The 18,980-nt window shown below is 39.9% G+C and overlaps 1 protein-coding gene across 2 annotated transcripts in view; it reads left to right on the top strand.

Moving 5' to 3' along the window:
* Positions 1–414: 414 nt before the first annotated feature.
* Positions 415–18,980, top strand: part of Slk (STE20 like kinase) — a 57,575-nt gene continuing 39,009 nt past the window's right edge. Inside the window, exons 1-2 of one of the 2 annotated variants that reach the window (XM_052183986.1) lie at positions 415–1,101; positions 18,570–18,734. In XM_052183986.1, the coding sequence (XP_052039946.1) occupies positions 952–1,101; positions 18,570–18,734 (315 nt within the window). In that variant the 5' untranslated portion in view covers positions 415–951. The remainder of the gene's footprint in view (positions 1,102–18,569; positions 18,735–18,980) is intronic. The other variant, XM_052183977.1, reaches the window with a different exon arrangement.

Genomic DNA, 18,980 nt, shown 5'->3' with positions numbered 1-18,980 from the left:
CTTGTATGGGTTCTGAAGCGGAAACAGTCCATTCTGAGGCACCAACAAGCATAGGCTGCTTTCCCGCGTCCCCCTGTGCAGAATGAGGCAACATCCGCCAGCGCAATCAACAGGGTCGCGCCGAAGGAGACCTCACCAACACGGTCGTGGAGTCACCAGACTCCGGCTCGCAGAGGTCAACGCAAAATCCTCGCGGCGGAGGGAAGCGCTCAAGCCTGCACCACACCTCCCGCCGCAGGCGCCAGCGAGCCGCCCCAACGCCAGCTCCGCGGACCCAACGCGCGTGCGCGGGGCCAGAGGGTACGCCCTCGCGAGCGCGCGGGGAGCAGGGCGCGTCCCCGGGAGGACGAACGCGCGCGCGCGTGGCCGAGGAGCTCCGGCGCGCTGCGAGTCGGCGTCGGCGTCCGTGCGCGCTGCGGGCCGAGGCTGTGTGGGCTGAGGCGACGAGCTAGGCGGCGGCGCCCCAGAGCCGAGGGGACGCGCGGGCGTCGCGCAGCGGGAGCGGACGCTTCGGATCAGACGCAGGGGCCCCGGCGGGAGAGCTCGGCCTCGCCGCTGCGCGCCTGGCGGGTGCCGGCCGCTTCCCGGGCCCGGAGCGGCCGCCGCCCCGGGAGACGCGCGGTGACACGGGCCTAAGGCGCCGCGGGCCGCGGGCGTCCTCGCCGTTCGGAGCCGTGCGGCCCGGGTCGGGCCGGGGACGAGCGCTGGGGCAGGTGCAGCCCCCGAGGCCCGCGAACGAGGTGCCCACCGTGCCGCTCCGCTCGTCCCGGCTCTCAGCGGCCGCGCGCCCCCCTCCGGGGCCGGAGCCGGGTCGGCGCCCCGCCTTCTCCGGGGAGCGCCCGGCGGGAGCGGCCCGGACCCCGGGCTCGCGCGGGAGACGACGCGCCACAAACTTTGCCTTTTATTGTTCCTAACCCTTTAAGTGCAAGGGGTTCTGTCGGGGCTGGGAAGATGTCCTTCTTCAATTTCCGTAAGATCTTCAAGTTGGGGAGCGAGAAGAAGAAGAAACAGTACGAACACGTGAAGAGGGACCTGAACCCTGAAGAGTTCTGGGAGATTATTGGAGAACTGGGCGACGGAGCCTTTGGGAAAGTGTATAAGGTAAGAGGGAGAAAACGGGAAGTTGGCTTAGGAGATGAAACGCCCGCCTGTCCGGAGTGGCACGAGGACTTCACCCCCACAGCCCTTCCCGTGCCTTGCCCGCCCCTTGGCTTTGTAGGTTGAAACTTCAGCTCTGCATCCGAGCAGCGGCTCGGGACGTAGGGCTTACGGAATACCGTGGGGCCGGGGGCCGGTTCAGGAGGGATGCGTCTTAACCCTGTCAAACTTCCCGAAAGAAATAAGTGTAATTTAATGGGAGGAGCGGGCGGTTGTGGCCCTCAAGTCTTTTAAAATCGGAAATTCATTAGCTTCTCACTGTGCTAATGTTTGTTTCCTAATGGCGTTTGCATGTGTGCATGAAACAGGCCATTTTTTGGGAGATGGGGACATCCAGCTGGCAGGAACTATAGTTCAAATAAAACGAGCAAAGATGCATTGCCAGCTTGGAGTCTTTTCTTGAGTTGGCTGCTTGGACACATGGGATGGAATGTCTGACAAAATTTCCCAGAAGATCTACATTTTATCCTAGTTTTGCAATATGATAAGCATCGTCTAGAAGGCAATACGAGTGCTTGAGGAATCAAAAAACTACACGAGTCTTTATTGATTTCAATAGAGGTTTGATATTTCAACACAGAGGTGTGAATGTTAACTGTTTACACTGTCCTAGGAAGTATATGAATGATGTCATTGGAATATTTACTTCCTGAAGGGTGAGGTTTTTATGAGCCACAGTTTAGGGGAAGGACCCACAGGTTGCCTAGAAATGAAAACATAGATTCAAGACTTTTCCTTCTCACATAATTTGTATCCTATAAAAGTCCTGGGACAAGGTGAGCAGGTAAGTGGCAGTGTCCATCTGTCCGTGGAGGGAAACTCTGAAGCTCACAAATTGATCATCATGGCCACATTGGTTGGGTCTAGCCTTGAACTCAGGCCTCTGTTCCCGTGTGTAGTAGTGTGTTTTTACTTTAACTCCATTCAGTAGAAAGCATGTCCTCTACTTTCTAAGCACAGTACACTTTGTCTTGTAATGTGTGCCTTGAATGCGATCTGTCAGCATCCCAGTCATTTTTTTATCCAGTCTGAAAGACACACTTTGATTGCTTTATGTGTTTTCAGAACATCTTGTTCACATGGCTACTGTAGCACATGTCACATATTATAATTGACATTTTCATGTTTAAATATTAAAATTAAGGCCCAAAATTTTACATTTTAATCTTTTCCTCAGCACATGCATTTCCTTACGTATCCGTTGAAATGAAATAGTGTATGTTACCTTCAGATGAATGCTTTTGAAAGTCTGCATATAGTATGGTTTCAGTAAGAGCTTTCTGTATAAAGTGCACGGTAGGAAGGGCATGTAGGTGTGGTAGGAAAATGATTCTAGGGGAGACTTGTTTAGTACTGGCCGTCAGAGCCAGCTTGGTGGTTATTCATGACCAAAATAACCACCTCTACCAACTTCCATTTTCTTAGTTGTAGAACCATAGGTTTCCTTAAACAATTCTTCAGATCTTTCCACATATTTAATGTCCTCTGAATATGCAGCTACTGAGGAAAGGCAACGATTGACTCACAAGGGACCTGGAGTCTTGTAGTGAGAAGATGGTTGGTAATCATGAACACTTTTCATGGTTTAAGACATTTCATCCAATATAAACAGCACAGGATCAAGAGCATGGGCTTTAGTACCAGAGCATTCCCCTCCCACCACAGTAGTCCGTGACCTTGGGCAAAGTACCTATTTATTCAGTGACTGCTTTCCCTCTTGAGAAGGCTGACTTGGGATCTGTAGTATAAATATATAGAAAGTACGAGAGGCGGCCAGAAGGGGTTCAATAAATGGTACAAATTTCTGTTACTGTTTATAGAGGTGGTAGAAGCAAAATGTGGGATGGGAGAGAGGAAAGGGACCCAGAAACTACTGACTTGGTTTCTAGGGCAGATGTGCAGTTGTACTCTGCAGCAGACGATGTATAATCCTATTGTATGTTAGTTGAAATTTCCTGAAAATTTTGAGACATTGTGTAGCTCAGCATTACCAAGTGCCTAGCATAATTCCTGGGGGCTTAAAGATTGCTTTACAATGATATTGACTAACACAAATTCTTTGTATCTGCTTTTGAGGAGTCAGGCAGGAATTTTGTTTTGTTTTTTGTTTTAAACAAAAATTTACACTTAATTAGCTTATCTGACTTTTTGGCTTTCCTTTTTCCTTTTCCAAAATGGTTTATTTTTTCAGAATTTTCTGAAAGTTATAAACTTATGTGAGGGAAACTAGACTTCTTTTTGTAGGGTAGATGCTATCATACCTTAATATTTTTGGTAGTGTGCAGTAGACTACTATTTTAAAACTTGATTCCGGCTACCATTTGCTTATAGAAATTGGTGACTGTTGAAAGGTTAAATGATAACTAGGCAGTCATGTTGTGTAGTTAGTTTTCAAAATCGGCTTCCCACCATACAGTCACACTCCTCCCTCTCAGCCCAGATCTGTATGGCTCTCACAGTTACTTGCATGCTTGAAAAATCACCACTGTTTTAAATTTGTTTTCTTTTTAATGTAGGGTGGTTAAATGTAAATGAAGATATGTAATATCCTTCATTTAATCAGTAACAGAAAGATAACATTAAAAATATGTATAGAGTAGCAAGTCTAGAAATTGTTTTACCTATTAAAGTAATTGAAAGTCCTGACTGTGTGCTGTATCACAACTGACAGGCCTATGCTTTTTAGAAAGTAGTGAAATATGTAATTCTTGTATGTGTGTGTTTAGGTGATAATAAAATAAGTTTACATTGACAACATCAGGGTCAAGGAATTCTGTTGTACCTCAGACTCTCAATTTAGTTTTATAAGTGTTTGAGTATTATAAAAATAGATTCATATTAAGTGTGTGCTGTGTCTTCCCTTTCAGAATCATTATTGTTTGTTATATGACCTTGGTTATTATCTGTCGCTGTGGTTAGTTCCACTGCTAGTAGGCATGTTGGTTGTATCTAAGTTTTGACACTGACATAAAATGCTGGGATGCTTCACTAAGACTTAGGAGTGGCATGGCTATGTTTCTGGAGAAGTGTGACTCCAATTTTACTAGATGCTGTCAAACTAAACTATTTTACATTTTTATTGGCTGTAAGATGTCTTTGGTCTTCATTCTTGTCAACATTTGGTACTTTTAGAATTTTTGACCACCTGATTATTAATAAATGTTTTTTATGTTTGTTGTAGTTTAAATTTTTTATATTCCATTCTTTTGTTCATTTTCTTATTAATACCATTATTCATTCATATGTAGTGCACACATTTGTAGTAGTGTATTCGTGTATATTCCAAATGCATCCATATACATCATTTTTACTATTTTTCTGGTTTGGTATTGTAAATACCTTCTCATTCTGTGTCTTGTCTTTCTATTTCATTACAGTGCCTCTGGTGAGAGACTTTTTCAAGTCAGAAGAATACAACTTTTCAGTTTTTTCTTTTCAAGCTAATGTTTATTTTTAAGGCATTTGTTCCTAAACCAATATCATGAAGATATTCTACTTTATCTTCCAAAAGCTTTAGAATTTTACTTGTAACAAGTCCACAGTTACGTAGACTACTACATTTTTGGGGGGAGGGGAGGTTGGTTTTTTTTTTGAGACAAGGGTCTCTCTGTGTAGCCCTGGTTCTCTTGGAATTCAGGCTGGCCTGAACTCAGAATTCTGCCTGCCTCTGCCTCCCAAGTGCTGGGATTAAAGGCATGTGCCACCACTGCCCAGCGACTACTAAACTTTTGTGTGTGGCATGAGGTAGGGATTCAGTCCTGTGTGCTGTGTTCCTGTCCTCCTCTGTTGAGTGTTTACTTACCATCTGGAGCTACTGTTTGCTTAGGCCTATGCGTTTTCTGTTAAGACGGGGGTCTCGTATTTAGCACAGTATGCTTTGAATTCTACTTCCTGCTTCTTCCTCCAAATTCTGGGATTACTGACACAGTGGGGCCATTCCTGGCTTTCTAGAGGTTATTATTTTTAATTTCATTTTTCAATTAGCTTATAAAGTAGGTTTCCCAGTGGCATTTCACATATGCTTAGTTTTGGTTGACCCTCCTCTCCTTTTGCATGTTCTTGCCTCCATCTTCCTTAACTGCTAACTCCTACTTCTATTTCCCCTTCCATTTTAGCGACTTGTTTACCTAACACCAAAATGTGTATATATTTTTGATTAATTAATTGATTAATGTGTGTGTCTGTGTGTGTGTGTGTAGGTCCTCATGCCACAAGACCTGTGGTGCTCAAATGACAATTCTCAGGAGTTGGTTCTCCCTGGGATGGAACTATAGTTGTCAGTTCTGCCCCAGATATGCCTTTACCTTCTGAGATACCTGGCTGGTCCAAGTAAATTATACCTGATAAACAGATCTTGACTCCTTCCCCTCCACTTCCCTGTCTTCCCCTCCCTTCCCTTCCTTCCTCCCCACCTCTCTTTTCTCTCTCTTGCTCTTCTCTCCCTCCCTCTTCCCCCTTCTAGTTTTTTAGTCAATTGCTCTGTCTTACATGTACTACTGTGATTGTTATTGCTGTTTTGGGCTTGATATCAATTTATTCTTTTGAGTAAGGTTATATTTTTGGTATAATGAGTGAGATCATTTGATGTTTTTTCTACATTAACATTTTTGAGATGGTACAGTTTACAGTTTATTCTTTTATTGGTAGCATTTGGATGGCTTTTACTTTTTGTATATTAATAGTAAGATTAATCTGTGTACATATGTGTTTTTCCTTGTGTATATGCGTGTGTGTATGCAGTTTGTCCTGTACGGGCATGTGTGTGTTGAAGTGTGAGTGCACAAGTGTACAGAGGCTCAAGGTTTACTTTCTCTCTATTCTTTCAGGCAAAGTAAGAAGTCTGCCAGTTGAACTAGTCTGTCTAACCAGCTTGCTCCAGGAAGCCTGCTTACCCTTTCCTAATGCTGGAATTATAGGCAGGCTACCATGACTACATGGAATTTATGTGTTCTTTTGGAAATCTGAACTCAGATCCTCGTGTTTCTGTATAAGCCCATTAACCACTGAGCTATCTCCCCAGATAGAAAATGTTTCTATAGTCTAGCCTGGCATAGAATTTGTAGCTCAGGCTGCCCTTAAATTTTTAGTTTTCCTGCCTCTGATTCTCAAGTGTTGAGATTGCAGGCTTATGCCACCTTGCTGGCAGCATAAGTATTTTCGTGTGTGTGTGTGTGTGTGTGTGTGTGTGTGTCTGTCTGTCTGTCTATGCGTGCATATGTTCATATGTGCATATATGTGCGTGTGCACCTTCATTCATTTGTGTTGGATGTGTACCTGGCCATGGATTTTCTCACTTAAAAGTATTTTTGTAATTTTGAACTTCTACCACGATGATTCTAGAAATAGTTTGGTAAATTTTTGATTACTATAACCAGTTGAGTATAAAGAATAGAGTATTATTTGGTTTATGTTCCTGGAGTTAGGATCATCCAAGAGCTTGGTACAACATCTGCTTAACATCTGGTGAGAGCTTTTATGGCAAGAAACATCATATGGAGACAGTAAATGTGTCAAGATCTGCCTAATAGCCTAACTATTTTTCCAGTAATTTATTAACCCATAAGTGGACTCTGCTTACTGAAGCAATTTCTGACAACAAAGTATGTGCAAGGAAACTTCTTGATCATGACAAACTGATTTGAAGCTTGACTGTGGCAGAGCCCTCATGATCCTGGTGCTTCCTTAAGTCCCATTTCCAGACAACATTAATGTGTGAATTTGGAAATTAAATTTCCTGCATATGAAGTTTAACTCAGACAGTAAAGTGCTTGTAAGGAACAGAGTTCAATCTCTGAGCATCTGTGTAGGTATCAATTTTTGCAACTTACTTTTAATAAGGGTTCAACCTCTCCTCTAGCCCACTATCCAGCAGAGGTCGTGGAAGAGAAAAGTTATTAGGCTATGGGGAAGTGGATCTGTTCAGCAATAGTTCTTTAGGGTTAAGCTCCATCTTCTTTGGCAGCAGTTCAGTCCTGTAGCAAACACCAAATACAACCCAGCAGCTGCAGACCAGTCCTCTAGGCAGACAGACACCACACACTGTAGTTCAATCATGGAGAAACCACCAGGCTTGCCAACCAGCATAGGAAAGGCAGCAGAAGTGGCAAACTGCTGCAGGAGCATCACGAGCAGTTCTTGGACAAGTTTCTCTCTGTCTACTAGTGAAGATCAACAACACTATGTAAGGTAAACCAATACATGTGTGTCTTTAGTGAAGAATAGTGAGGGGCGCAGACCAAATCAAGGCTCAGTGCTCATCTCCCACTGTCTGTGGGGTCATATTTATACTCCTTCATTAAAGATTCTTTCATGTGTTTGCTATATCAAAACATCCTTTCCCCTGTGTCTGCTTCAGGAAAACAGTCTTTCCTTTAGCAAGACATCCTTTTACCTGTGTGTCCCAGCAAACCATCATTTGACGTAACTAACTTTCCAAAAAAACCTAGAAGTTATCACTTTACACCTGTGTCATTCAGCTGGGACACTTGGGATGCCAGAGCTGGAATGGTGCAGGCAGATAAATCCTTTGCCAGCTGTGTTAGTTTATAGGCGAGTTCCAGACCAGTGAGCGTCCCTGTCTCAAAAAACAAGACGGATGGTACCTGAGGAGCAGCAGTGAGGGTGTCTACTTGCCTCCACCCACACAAACAGTGTGTGTGTATGTGTGAGTATGTGTGAGTGAGCGTGCGCATGCCAGTATACACTTAAATGAACTTGTATACACATACAAGCACATACATACAGACACACACAGAGTGCTTTATCCAACTATTTTCTAAGTCAGTAAGAGAAACAGTTCTTTTGCCAAGGTCCACAGCTGCTTGAATATAAGATGCTGCTGCTACTGTATAAATGTTGCTTCTTCACCCGCTCAAATAAGAAACAAAGTTAGTATGCTGGTATATACTAAAATGGGAATGGAATAGTTTTAAATTTCAGAATACTTTTTAATGGATGGTGCTAATCCAAACTGCTGAATTTATTTTCATTCCTAAAACTTGATTTTAGAAGGTTTTAAGTAAATAATCTCAAGAATATGAAAAAAGCAAGACAACTTACTTTCTACCCCTCCTTTTTCTTGTTAGCTTTCTGCTTTCTATGTGGCTATAATTACTTAGTTCACATAAAAGGAGTAAAACAATATTTAGTCTTTCTTCTTTTAATCTATAATATAGTGAATCAGCTTTGTCGGTTTATCAGTGTATTTCCTCACACGTTTTCCTATAAATTAGTGCTGGAATATTAGTAGTGCTTTTTATGGAAAATTATTTGAATTAGTACTCTCTCTCTCTCATTCTTCCCCCCAATCTATTTTCTTCTCTCCCTTTGACCTTCTCATTCTTTTTTTTCCTTTGTCTTGTCTCATCTTGTCCCCATATATATGCTTGCTTGAATACATCTATATACAATACATATATATATATGTATATATATATGTGTATGTGTGTGTGTGTATGTATATATATACATGCTTGAAAATTGTGGACAGATCAGTTAAAGATGAATTTTTGTTTCTTATTTGAGCAGGTGAAAGACAACTATCTTTTTTTATGAGCTAGTTTGATCATATAACCAGACTGTAATATAAATCTTCATTTATGCCATATGAAAGGATGGCATGATGAATCTTGGGGGAACCTGTGATGCCTTATCCCACAGCTGTGCTTTCCAGGAAGTGTCCACGGGTTTTCTGTCCTCCTCTATATCAGTTGTATTCAGCCTGTGTGTAGAGAGTGTCTTGTATATTGTATGGATGCATCACCTGCCAATTAAAAAGCCTATGGCCTATGGCTTAGGCAGAAAATAGAGATGAGACATCTGGGAGGAAAAAGAATTCTGGGAATGAGCGAGGTGGCAGATTGATTGGGTCAGGAGATGTAATGAGATGGATGCATGGTACCCGAGCATAGGGACCAGTCACATGGCAGCCTGTAGGTTACAATACATGGGTTATCTTTAGTTAGGATCTAGTCAGAGAAGAGCCTAGCTATATGGTCAAGGTATCTGTAAATATATTTTGAGTCTGAGTCTTATTTCTGGGAGCATGGGGCTGGGAAGAAGAACTGGGACCTAACTTCTGCAAAAGCTTACTGGCACGCATTATTTACATTTTTAATATTTTTTTTTCTTTGAGACAAGCTCTTGTGAAGTAATGCAGGCTGGTCTTGAACTTGGAGCCCGTGTTTTTTAGTCTCATAAGTGCTATGGTTATAGTTATGTACTATAATGCCCAGCTTTTTTTACTTTCTTCATTGTGGTAGGATATATATATAATATTTATCATCTTTATTCCTCTACTTTTCAGAATAGGACCTTAATATTTCTTTGTGTGTGGGGTGGAGTGATGGGCTTTGAGATAGGATCTTGCTACATAGCCCAGTCTGGCATAGCTCTTACTGTGTCTAACAGGCTGTTCTTGATGACCCCTCAGTCCTCCTTGCTTACCCTTCCTAATGCTGGGATTACCGGCATGCATCACTATGCCTGGTACACCTTGACTGTCTTTATATGTACTGTTGAGTGGGCTTAAATATAACAGAAATGTTTACCACCAACCACTAGGCTATGTAACTCTTCATTTTGAAAAACGAAAATTTCCATTTAAAGACAAGAAAGTCTATTTTTTCTCCAACCCTCGGCAGCCATTATTCCACTTTATGATTTTGATTGCTTTAATTGCACATTATAGTATATCATTTTGTGATTGGCACATTTCAGTTGCCCTGTTTTTAGCTTCAGCCATTTCTAGCTCATCAGAATTTCTACTTTTTTTTTTTTTTTAAAGCAGTGATGACTTTTAATTCCAGTACTAGGGAGGAAGAGGCAGGCAGATCTCTGAATTCAGGGCCTGCCTGATATACCAATTGATAATTCCAGGACAGCTTAGGCTACACAGAGAAATACTGTTTTGAAAACAAACAAATAAGCAAAACTCCCAAACCAACAAACCAAAAACCAAAAAACCCAAACATAATAACAACAAGAAGATACTCATTTCTACTTTTTTTTTTAAGATCTAAATAATACTCCTCTGCATATATTCACATATTTTACTAAGCCATTCCTTTGTGGATGGGATTTTGGGTCATTTCTACATTTTAGCTATTGTAAATGATGCTTCTGTGAAGAAAAGTGTGTGCTTACCTTTTTGAAACTTGTGGGAGTGTTGGACCAGGTATAATCTCATTTCAACCTTTGAGAAGCTGCTTTGCAGCTTCCCACAATCCACTGCAAGATCGTATATCCTCCCTGCTGTGCGCAGTGGCCCAGCCTTCTCCACTCTCTCAGCCGGGCTGTGGTGGCACACGCCTGTAATCCCAGCACTTGAGAGGCAGAGGCAGGCAGATTTCTGAGTTTGCCTGGTCTGCAGAGTGAGTTCCAGGACAGCCAGGGCTTTACAGAGAAACCCTGTCTCGAAAAAACCAAATCCCCAAAAAAAAAAAAAAAAAAAAAAGTTAGCTACTCTAATGAGTGAGGTAGTATTTGTTGTAGTTTCATTTTGCATTTTACTAATTAGTGGTGCTCAGCATGTACCATATACTTATTGGCTATTCCCATATCATATTTGAAGAAATTTTCTTCAGTCCTTTGCTTATTTATTTCGTGTGTGTGTGTGTGTGTGTGTGTGTGTGTGTGTGTGTATGATACTTATGTATACATGGTGTATGTGTTTGGATGCAAATTTGTTCATGTGCATATAGGCCAGAAGTCAGTGTTTGGTGCCTCGTTCAGTAGCTCTCCACCTTACTTTGTAAGAAATGGTCTCTCCTTGAACCTGACACTTACAGATTTGTCTAGATCTGCAGGTCTCAATCTGTAGTTGTGATCCCGACTTGCCAACAGTCCCTTTCACAGGGGTTGCCTAACACCATCAGAAAACATGGATACTTAACAGTATGATTCAAAATTACAGTTAGGAAGTAGCAAAAAAAAATTTATGATTGGAGGTCGACATAACATGAAGAACTGTATTTAAGGGGCACAGTATTAGGAAGGTTGTGAACCTCTGGTCTAGATCGTCCTGCTAGCCCCTGGGATGTTCCTGTGTCTGCTTCCCAGTGCTGCTTCTGCATGGGTAATGGGGATCTGAACTCAGATTCTCATGTCTGTGTGGCAAGCACGTTACTGACTGGACTATTTCCTCAGTTTCTCCTTTGCTCATTTTGAATTACATTTTTATTTTAAACAATTTATTTTAATCATGTTTGTGGGTTGTGTACAAAAGCGCAGATGTCTATGGTATTGAAACACTTGAACTGTTGTGAGCTGCCTGATGTGGTACTGAACTTGTGTCCTTTGTAAGAACACTATGTATTCTTAACTGCTGAGCTGTTGGTCATAGCCAAGGAGTAATTTTCAAATATTAAGCTGTATTCTTAAAAACAATTACATTTTGTTTTTTTTATTTTGTATGCGTGTGTATGTGTATGTGTGTCCTATGAGACACATGTGGAGGTCAGGAATAGTCTTTTTCTACTTTATAGGCCCAGAGGACCAAACTCAGGTAATTAATCAGCAAATGCCTTTAGAAGTTAAACAATCTCGTTGGCCCCTTAATATATTCTCAGTTTTATAGTTTTAGGTGTTATATTTAGATTTTTTAAAGGTTTGAATTTTTGTATGTGATACTGGATAAGGTACCAACCTAATTCTTTTGCACATGGATACTGATTTTCCTAACATGATTTATAGAAACATCTGCTCTGTCCCCATCTTTAACACCCTTGTTGAAGATCATGACCACACAGAAAAGCTGGGTTCTTCTCTGAGATTCCACTAATCTGTCTGTCTTTATACCCATGCTTATTTTGATTACTGTAGCTTTGTAGTAAGTTTTGAAATAAGGAATTATGAGTCCTTGAGGTTTGTACTTCTTTTATAAGATTGTTTTGGCTATTTAGGGTTATCTGAAATCCCATATTTTAGGATGGCCTTTTTTATTTCTGAAAAAAACGTGAAATGTTGAAAGAGTTTACATTGAATGTATAGCAATCTGTTGGCAATATTAACATTATTGTCTCTGTGAGCATATAGTGTGTTTCCATTTTTTTAATGCCTTTTTTTCCCCAGTAGTGTTTGGTTTTTGTCTTTTCTATCTTTTTGATTAATTGAAGACAACAAACCCTCTGTTGTCTCAGTTTTCCATATTTTATCTCTCAGTGTTGCTTTTAGTATGTTCAGGCTACTCAGTCAGCAGTCTGTGAAGTAAGTGGGACAGTGATGTAATCTGAGAGTTGGTAGACATTTTAAGTATCTTTATGCTCTGGACAGTTGGGATCTTTCCACTTGTTGTGTGGCGGAAATTATACTCTTTGCCTTTGAACCCCCAGAATCAGAAGTGGCCAAATTAACAGTATCAATATCAGATCAGTATTAGGGATTGGATTTCATCTTTTTTTTTTTTTTAACAACTTATTTTGTATTTATCCTGTATGGGGTTTAACCTTTCTCTTTAGTTTAACACTTTTGTGAGACTGGACTCAACTTGATTTTCTTTGTAGAGCATTTAAATTTTTCTCTCTCTCTTTTTTAGGTGTTTTAATTTCCTGCTGAGATTCTTATTAAAATTTGCTTGTTATAAAAAATATTATGTAGTCTCAGAAAATGTAGAACTGTGGAAATAAAATAGGATTTAAAAATTCCTCACCAACCAAGAAGTGTAACCACTGTTAAAAAAGTAGTGTATGAGAGTCTAGTTTTTACCCTCCTTCATTCCGAACATAAAATCAGTACAGAGAACTCAGGTAAATTATGTTTTCCCACAGTTCTGTAAATGTAAAGTAGCCATTGTGTTGTTAAGTTATGCAAATATAAATATATTGACTTTGAATGTCCGTGGCTTATCCTTGAAACCTTTTATCAAGAGAAGTTTAAATTAATTTTTACTACTTGTTATCCTGTTCTTACTTCTTAGTAATATTTGTTTAATTATTCCATGAAGTCTTTATGTGGAGTAGATGGAGCATGTGTTTAGCATCTTCAAGGCTATGGGTTCAATCCCAAGCTCCATATTAGACAAGATGAGACAAAACTAACTAAAAATACCTTAAGCTTCAAATTAGGAGTTTTCATAGTTTGGTTATTGTGTAGGTGATGTTTTAGGGTTATGGTACTTAACAGTGCTTATTTCACCTTGGATGTTCTAGAGTTCTTTGGAACTAGATTCCAAGGAGTGATTATTTTCAGGCAGAAAAGTAAAACTTTTTTTTTTTTTTTCTTTTTGTGTGAGGAATTGGAGTTAGGGCCTCTCTCAGGTGCTAAGCATGCCAGTGTGCAGAACTATACTTTCAGCTTCTTGGTACACTAATGTAACTTTTGTTTGTTTATATTAAGCAGAAAGATACCATTGTTGGTTTACAATTAAATCTAGGGCAGTGGGATATAAGAATTTGTTACAATAAGGAATTTTAGAGATTATGTAATGTTAGTTACTTTTTTTTTCTTTTCTCCATTTTTTTCACTAGGACTAATACTTTACTGTGTTCCTCTATCAGGACTGGTTGCTTTGGGTCTCTTCTTCCTACAGTGATCTAGTAAAATGGAAGGAGAAGGGCTCTCTGAGGGATTTTTGTCTACCTAATTTTTAATTACTGGCTCCGCTGTAGCTGAATGCTGTGTTTTACCAGTGGTGATAAATCTCTCTATGTCTGTCTTTTTTTGTTTTTCAATAACTATGAAAAGTAGCAAAGTGGGAGCTGTTTTTGTCAATGCCATTTTAGAATGGCTGTTGGCCAGTCTCAGTCTTCATGTAGCCATTCCTGCATCATTAACTCACGTGTCCTTTGTGTTATACAGTTAAAACTCCTCAGTATGTCAGCCTCTAAACTATTATAAGTTCTTTTGGAAGAAGCAAAGTGCATACTACTTACTTAAAATTTTGATTATGCAGAAAGTTCAAGAGAGCATCAGCAGTATTACCTGCAAAATGGGAGTCATTATCTTCCAAGATCTTGGAGAGGAGAGCTCACTTAACAAATGCTGAACCTCAGTGTGGCATTCTTCCCAACACTCCACAGGTGGAAGCAGGAGGAACCTAGGCTGAGCCTAGCCTAAAATACTGCAGCAGGACCCTATCACAAAGCCAGTCTTCCACCTGACCAAAGTGTCTTATTACTAAAGCATCTAATGGTCTGAGGATGATAGTATATGGAAAAGCAGAAATATCCGATAACGGTTACTCAAATGTAATTCACAGGAGTCAGATTTAAAATTTCATATATTCACAGGGATAATAGATATACAATAGCAATTTAGATGTATTGGCAAATTTTAATTAGTTTTTTCCTTTGGTCTAGGAAATAATAGCACATCTTTTTGTTGTACTTTTATTTTTTGAAATAGGGTATAGGTTGGGTTGACACTCACTATGTAGTTCATGCTGGCCTCCAACTTGGAAGAATCCTCCTGCCTCAGCCCTCAAGTGTTGGACTTGCAAACATGTATTAGTATACCCAACTTTATTTTTTATAGTAATAGTGTATCTTAAAAGGAATCCTAGATTTGATAAAATTTGATGGATTAGGATATCCTAGTATCAGAATAGTAAGGGAACCTTGTATATTTATAGGTCTCCTCCCCACCCCCAGCCAGATGGTATGGCTACCATTTCATTTAAGAAATGTTAATTGGTCGATCTTAGTGGTTAAGTTTACATATTAGAACTATACTATGTGATTTAAAGGGGTTCTTATTAACAAATATTAAGGCTGATCAGTTTTTCTAGCATTATTGTAAATAGTGCTTTGATAACATTTTTATGTATGAATTATTTATTTTATGAAATTATATTCTTATAATACAATGTGGGATGTGTGTAAGTATACGGTGTTCCCATACTGAAGCTATGCACACCTGTAGACAGATCATAGGCATGCATGTCGATGATGTAGCTGTGAAGGTGGTGCAGGGGCTGCTGCTATTTTCCATAGTGTTTGAGTTCTCTAAATAGACATGCATGTAAAGAGTGGGTTTTGGCATTTTTTTGTTTGTTTTTGCTATTTTGTTTGTTTGTTTTTTGAGATGACGGTTCATTATGTAGCACTGGCTGTTCTGGAACTATATGTAGACCAGGCTTGCCTTGAAGTCAGAGATGCTCCTGCCTCTTCCTTTAAAGTGCTAGGATTTAGAGTGTGCACCACCATGGTTAACGTGCTGGATTTGAATATGCATTTATCCATTCATTTGATACTTGTTAGTATTTTCATACTTGGTTTTAGCTGAAAGGCCAAGAAGTGACTGTTAGTAGTTTTAAAAAGTGTATTTTATTTTTTAAAGGTAGTGCAGTTTTGATGAAATGATAACACATAATATAAACACCTTATAAAAACAACCTAATTAGTATTTTAAGATCTGATTCCTAACCTTTTAAAAAAATGATCTTGAGGTGGGTGAACCCTGAGATTAGACACTTTCTACAAAGCCTGGTACCCAAATTTGAATCCCGAGACCTACATGCTAGGAGAGACCTGACTTCCAAAAGTTGTCCTTTGCATTCCATATGTACATGTGGGTAGTATTCACTGTTAATACACAACAAAATAAATGAAATGTAATTAAAAACTTAAAACAATAACAATAACAGCAAACTCAGATCTTGGCTCCTACTATTTACGCAAACCTTTAACTTGTAAACATTGGAAATGAGAAATTATTTAGCTACAGGGGAGGAAAATGGAAAACAGTGAAGTGGAGCAAGGAAAAGATAACCAAACAGCTAGAAAGAAAGTACTGAACCTAAAGGATGTAAGGAGTTGGAACTGAACCTGTACTTTACAGTCCTGACTGGGTCTGAGAGTCAAACTGATCTAAGATGGATTGTTAGGAGAAAAGCATACAAACTTCACACAGGTTTTACATCCTTACATAAGGATCCCTTACATCCTTATAAGGGAACCAGGACTCAATGAAATGGTAGCATACGTCTGTTTCGGATTTTAAGTTGGTCCGAGGCAGCCGTGGAAAGCTGCACAGTGATTCACAGAGATTACAAAGACAGTTTTTGTTTTTTTAAAAGCAAGGACTACCTGTGTGGGATTCTCTGGTCTATGGCTTCTATTAAGAATATTCTATTAAGAATAAAATGGTGCTTTAGTGGTTAAGATTGTTTACTGCTCTTATTAGATGATCCAGGTTCAGTTCCCAGTATCCATATAATGTCTCTAACCTGTAACTTCAGCTTCAGGGAATCCAGTGTTCTCTTCTGGCTTCCATGAGTTCCTACACGAGTGCATACAAATTCATACAAGCACACATGTAAAAACAATACATCTTTTAAAAAAAAGAAAAAGAAAAAAAAATGTTTCCTTTGGTGTACAAAGAAAAGGTATCTTTCTTGCTTGCTTTAAAAAATTACTGAAAACTCTGTTTTCAGGAATGGGGATGGTGAGAATGTTTTGTGTAGTGTTTTTCAAGGCCTTTAGTTGAAAGCAACCCTTGTGTCAGTGTGATGTGTTTGGAAAACTTGTAGACAATAATGATTAATGTGAAAATACACTCAGAAACATCTGGGTTTAAATCCTGATTCTGCCTTTTACTAAGCCATAAGACTGAAGGAAGCCTGTTACCATATTGTCTTAGTTTGGGTTTCTATTTCCATGCAGGGATGCCGTGACCATGGCAGCTCTTAATAAAGAAAGCATTAACTGGGGCCAGCTTACAGTGCAGAGGTTTAGTCCGTTGTTGTCCTGACAGGAAGCATGGCAGCATGCAGGCAGATGGAGTGCTGGAAAAGAAGAGAGAGCAACACTGGGCCTGAACCGAGCATTTGAAACCTAAAAGCCCACCCTTAGTAACACACTTCCTCCAACAATGCTGTGCCTATTCCAACAAGGCCACACTCGTGATATTGCCACTGCCTATGAGCCTATGGGGGACATTCTCATTCATACTACTACACCTGTTATTTGTTTTCCTTTGAAGTAGGGGTAATAAAATATCATGGTGTTGTTTTAAGGATTAAATAATACTACTAATAATGGCTAATAGTTTTGAATTCTTACTATAAATGTGAGACATTGTATTAAATGCCTAACTTAAATAATATATATAGTTAGTATATATTAGTTTTCAAAAACTGAAGTGTAGGTAAAATTCACTGATGAGAGAATCAAAACAGGAGTTTAAAAACATTTGCTGAGAGCAACATGCTTGGAAGTGGCAGCTGCGGAATCCGAGAACCATGAGCTGCAGAGACAGACAGTGGTGCTGTCCTCTGTCTGAAGCCTGGCAGCATTCTGCCTTCTGCATAGCGGCTGGGATTGATTTATTTTTCTTAGGCAGGTTCTTGCTTTGTAGCTCTGGCTGGCATAGCATTCTCTGTGTAGACCAAACTGGCCTCAAACTGGTATTGTTTCTCCTATCTCTGCCTCCCAAACTCTAGAATTGCAGGTGAGAACTACCTCACCCAGTCTGTGTAATTAATACTTATGTTTAAGTTATCTTTTAAAAATAGTGTGTAAGAGAAACCATAGTCTGGGAGAAACTATTTGCAAAAAACATGAGGTGAAAGTTTGAAAACTCTAAAACTCAGTAATTAGAAATTAAACAAAACAAAATAAAACATGAACAGCTACCTCACCAAAGAGAATATACAGCGAGCAAGCAAGTACCGGAAAGATGTCCCACACATGTCTGCTGTGAATTATACTTTGAGACACCCAGGAGACTTTGGGAATCTAAAGGACAGCATTGGGATGTGGAACAGCATCACTAGTAGGGACGCAAAGTGACATGGCCACTTTGGAACTCAGTGTGGCAGTTTCCTGTTTTCTTCAAAACTAAGCCCTCTGTATGCTCCAGCAGCTATGTTGTTTGCTATTAACTCAACAACTTGAAAACATATCTATATTGCCCACATGGTACTTCATAATTCCCAAAGTTGGAAACAGTCAGCATATATCATTAGATAGGTGAAAGGATAAACTTCTGCACAGTGGGAGACTATGTAGCACTAAGAAGAAGTGAGCTGTCAAATCATAAAAAGACTTACAGGAACTTTTAATACATATAGTTAAATAAAAGCCAATCGGAAAACTCTGTGATTCCAACTATGTGCCATTCTGGAAAAGGTAAAGCTAAGGAGGTGGGGAAAGGATGAGCGGTTACCAGGGTTACCAGCACTTGGGCTTGTAGAGGTGACTGACTGCATTTTGTTAGTTCTCAATGTGTGGCACCAAGGTGGAACACTAATGTGAGTTGTGCATGCAAGAGACAGTGGTATGTTAATGTAGGCTCATTGGCTGCAGCAAATGTACACCTGGTGTAGACTGTGGTGGGGTGGGGTGGATACAAAGGAACATTGGCTGCAGCTTGGTTTTGATAAGAACCTAAACATTTTCTTTTAAAAAACAAACATTAAAATGTAAATCAAGCATTTAAAGTGTGACAGACGTTTCTGATATTTTCATTTTTAGGCCCAGAATAAAGAGACCAATGTTTTAGCTGCTGCAAAGGTAATTGACACCAAATCTGAAGAAGAACTTGAAGATTATATGGTCGAGATTGACATATTAGCATCTTGTGATCACCCAAACATAGTCAAGCTTCTAGATGCCTTCTATTATGAGAACAATCTCTGGGTATGTAATTTTCATTCCTGAAAAGAGAAGCCAAAATGATTTCACTGTCGTAAAGAGGTTGTGAATACTCATTCTGTGTTGCATCCTCTATATAGCTAATGCAGTACTTGACTGAGGGTTGTCTGCCAGCAAGAGTCATCAACAAATTTCAGTGGGTGTTCAGCTTTAGATTTCAAATTGTAACATTTTATCCTAAGTATTTGACACTGGATCTAGGTGGGAGAGCTTGGTCAAGAATATTAACAT

Source organism: Apodemus sylvaticus, chromosome 1 (genome assembly GCF_947179515.1).
Source record: "Apodemus sylvaticus chromosome 1, mApoSyl1.1, whole genome shotgun sequence".
In the NCBI taxonomy this organism is placed as follows: domain Eukaryota; kingdom Metazoa; phylum Chordata; class Mammalia; order Rodentia; family Muridae; genus Apodemus; species Apodemus sylvaticus.
This window is presented reverse-complemented; position numbering and strand designations above follow the sequence as displayed.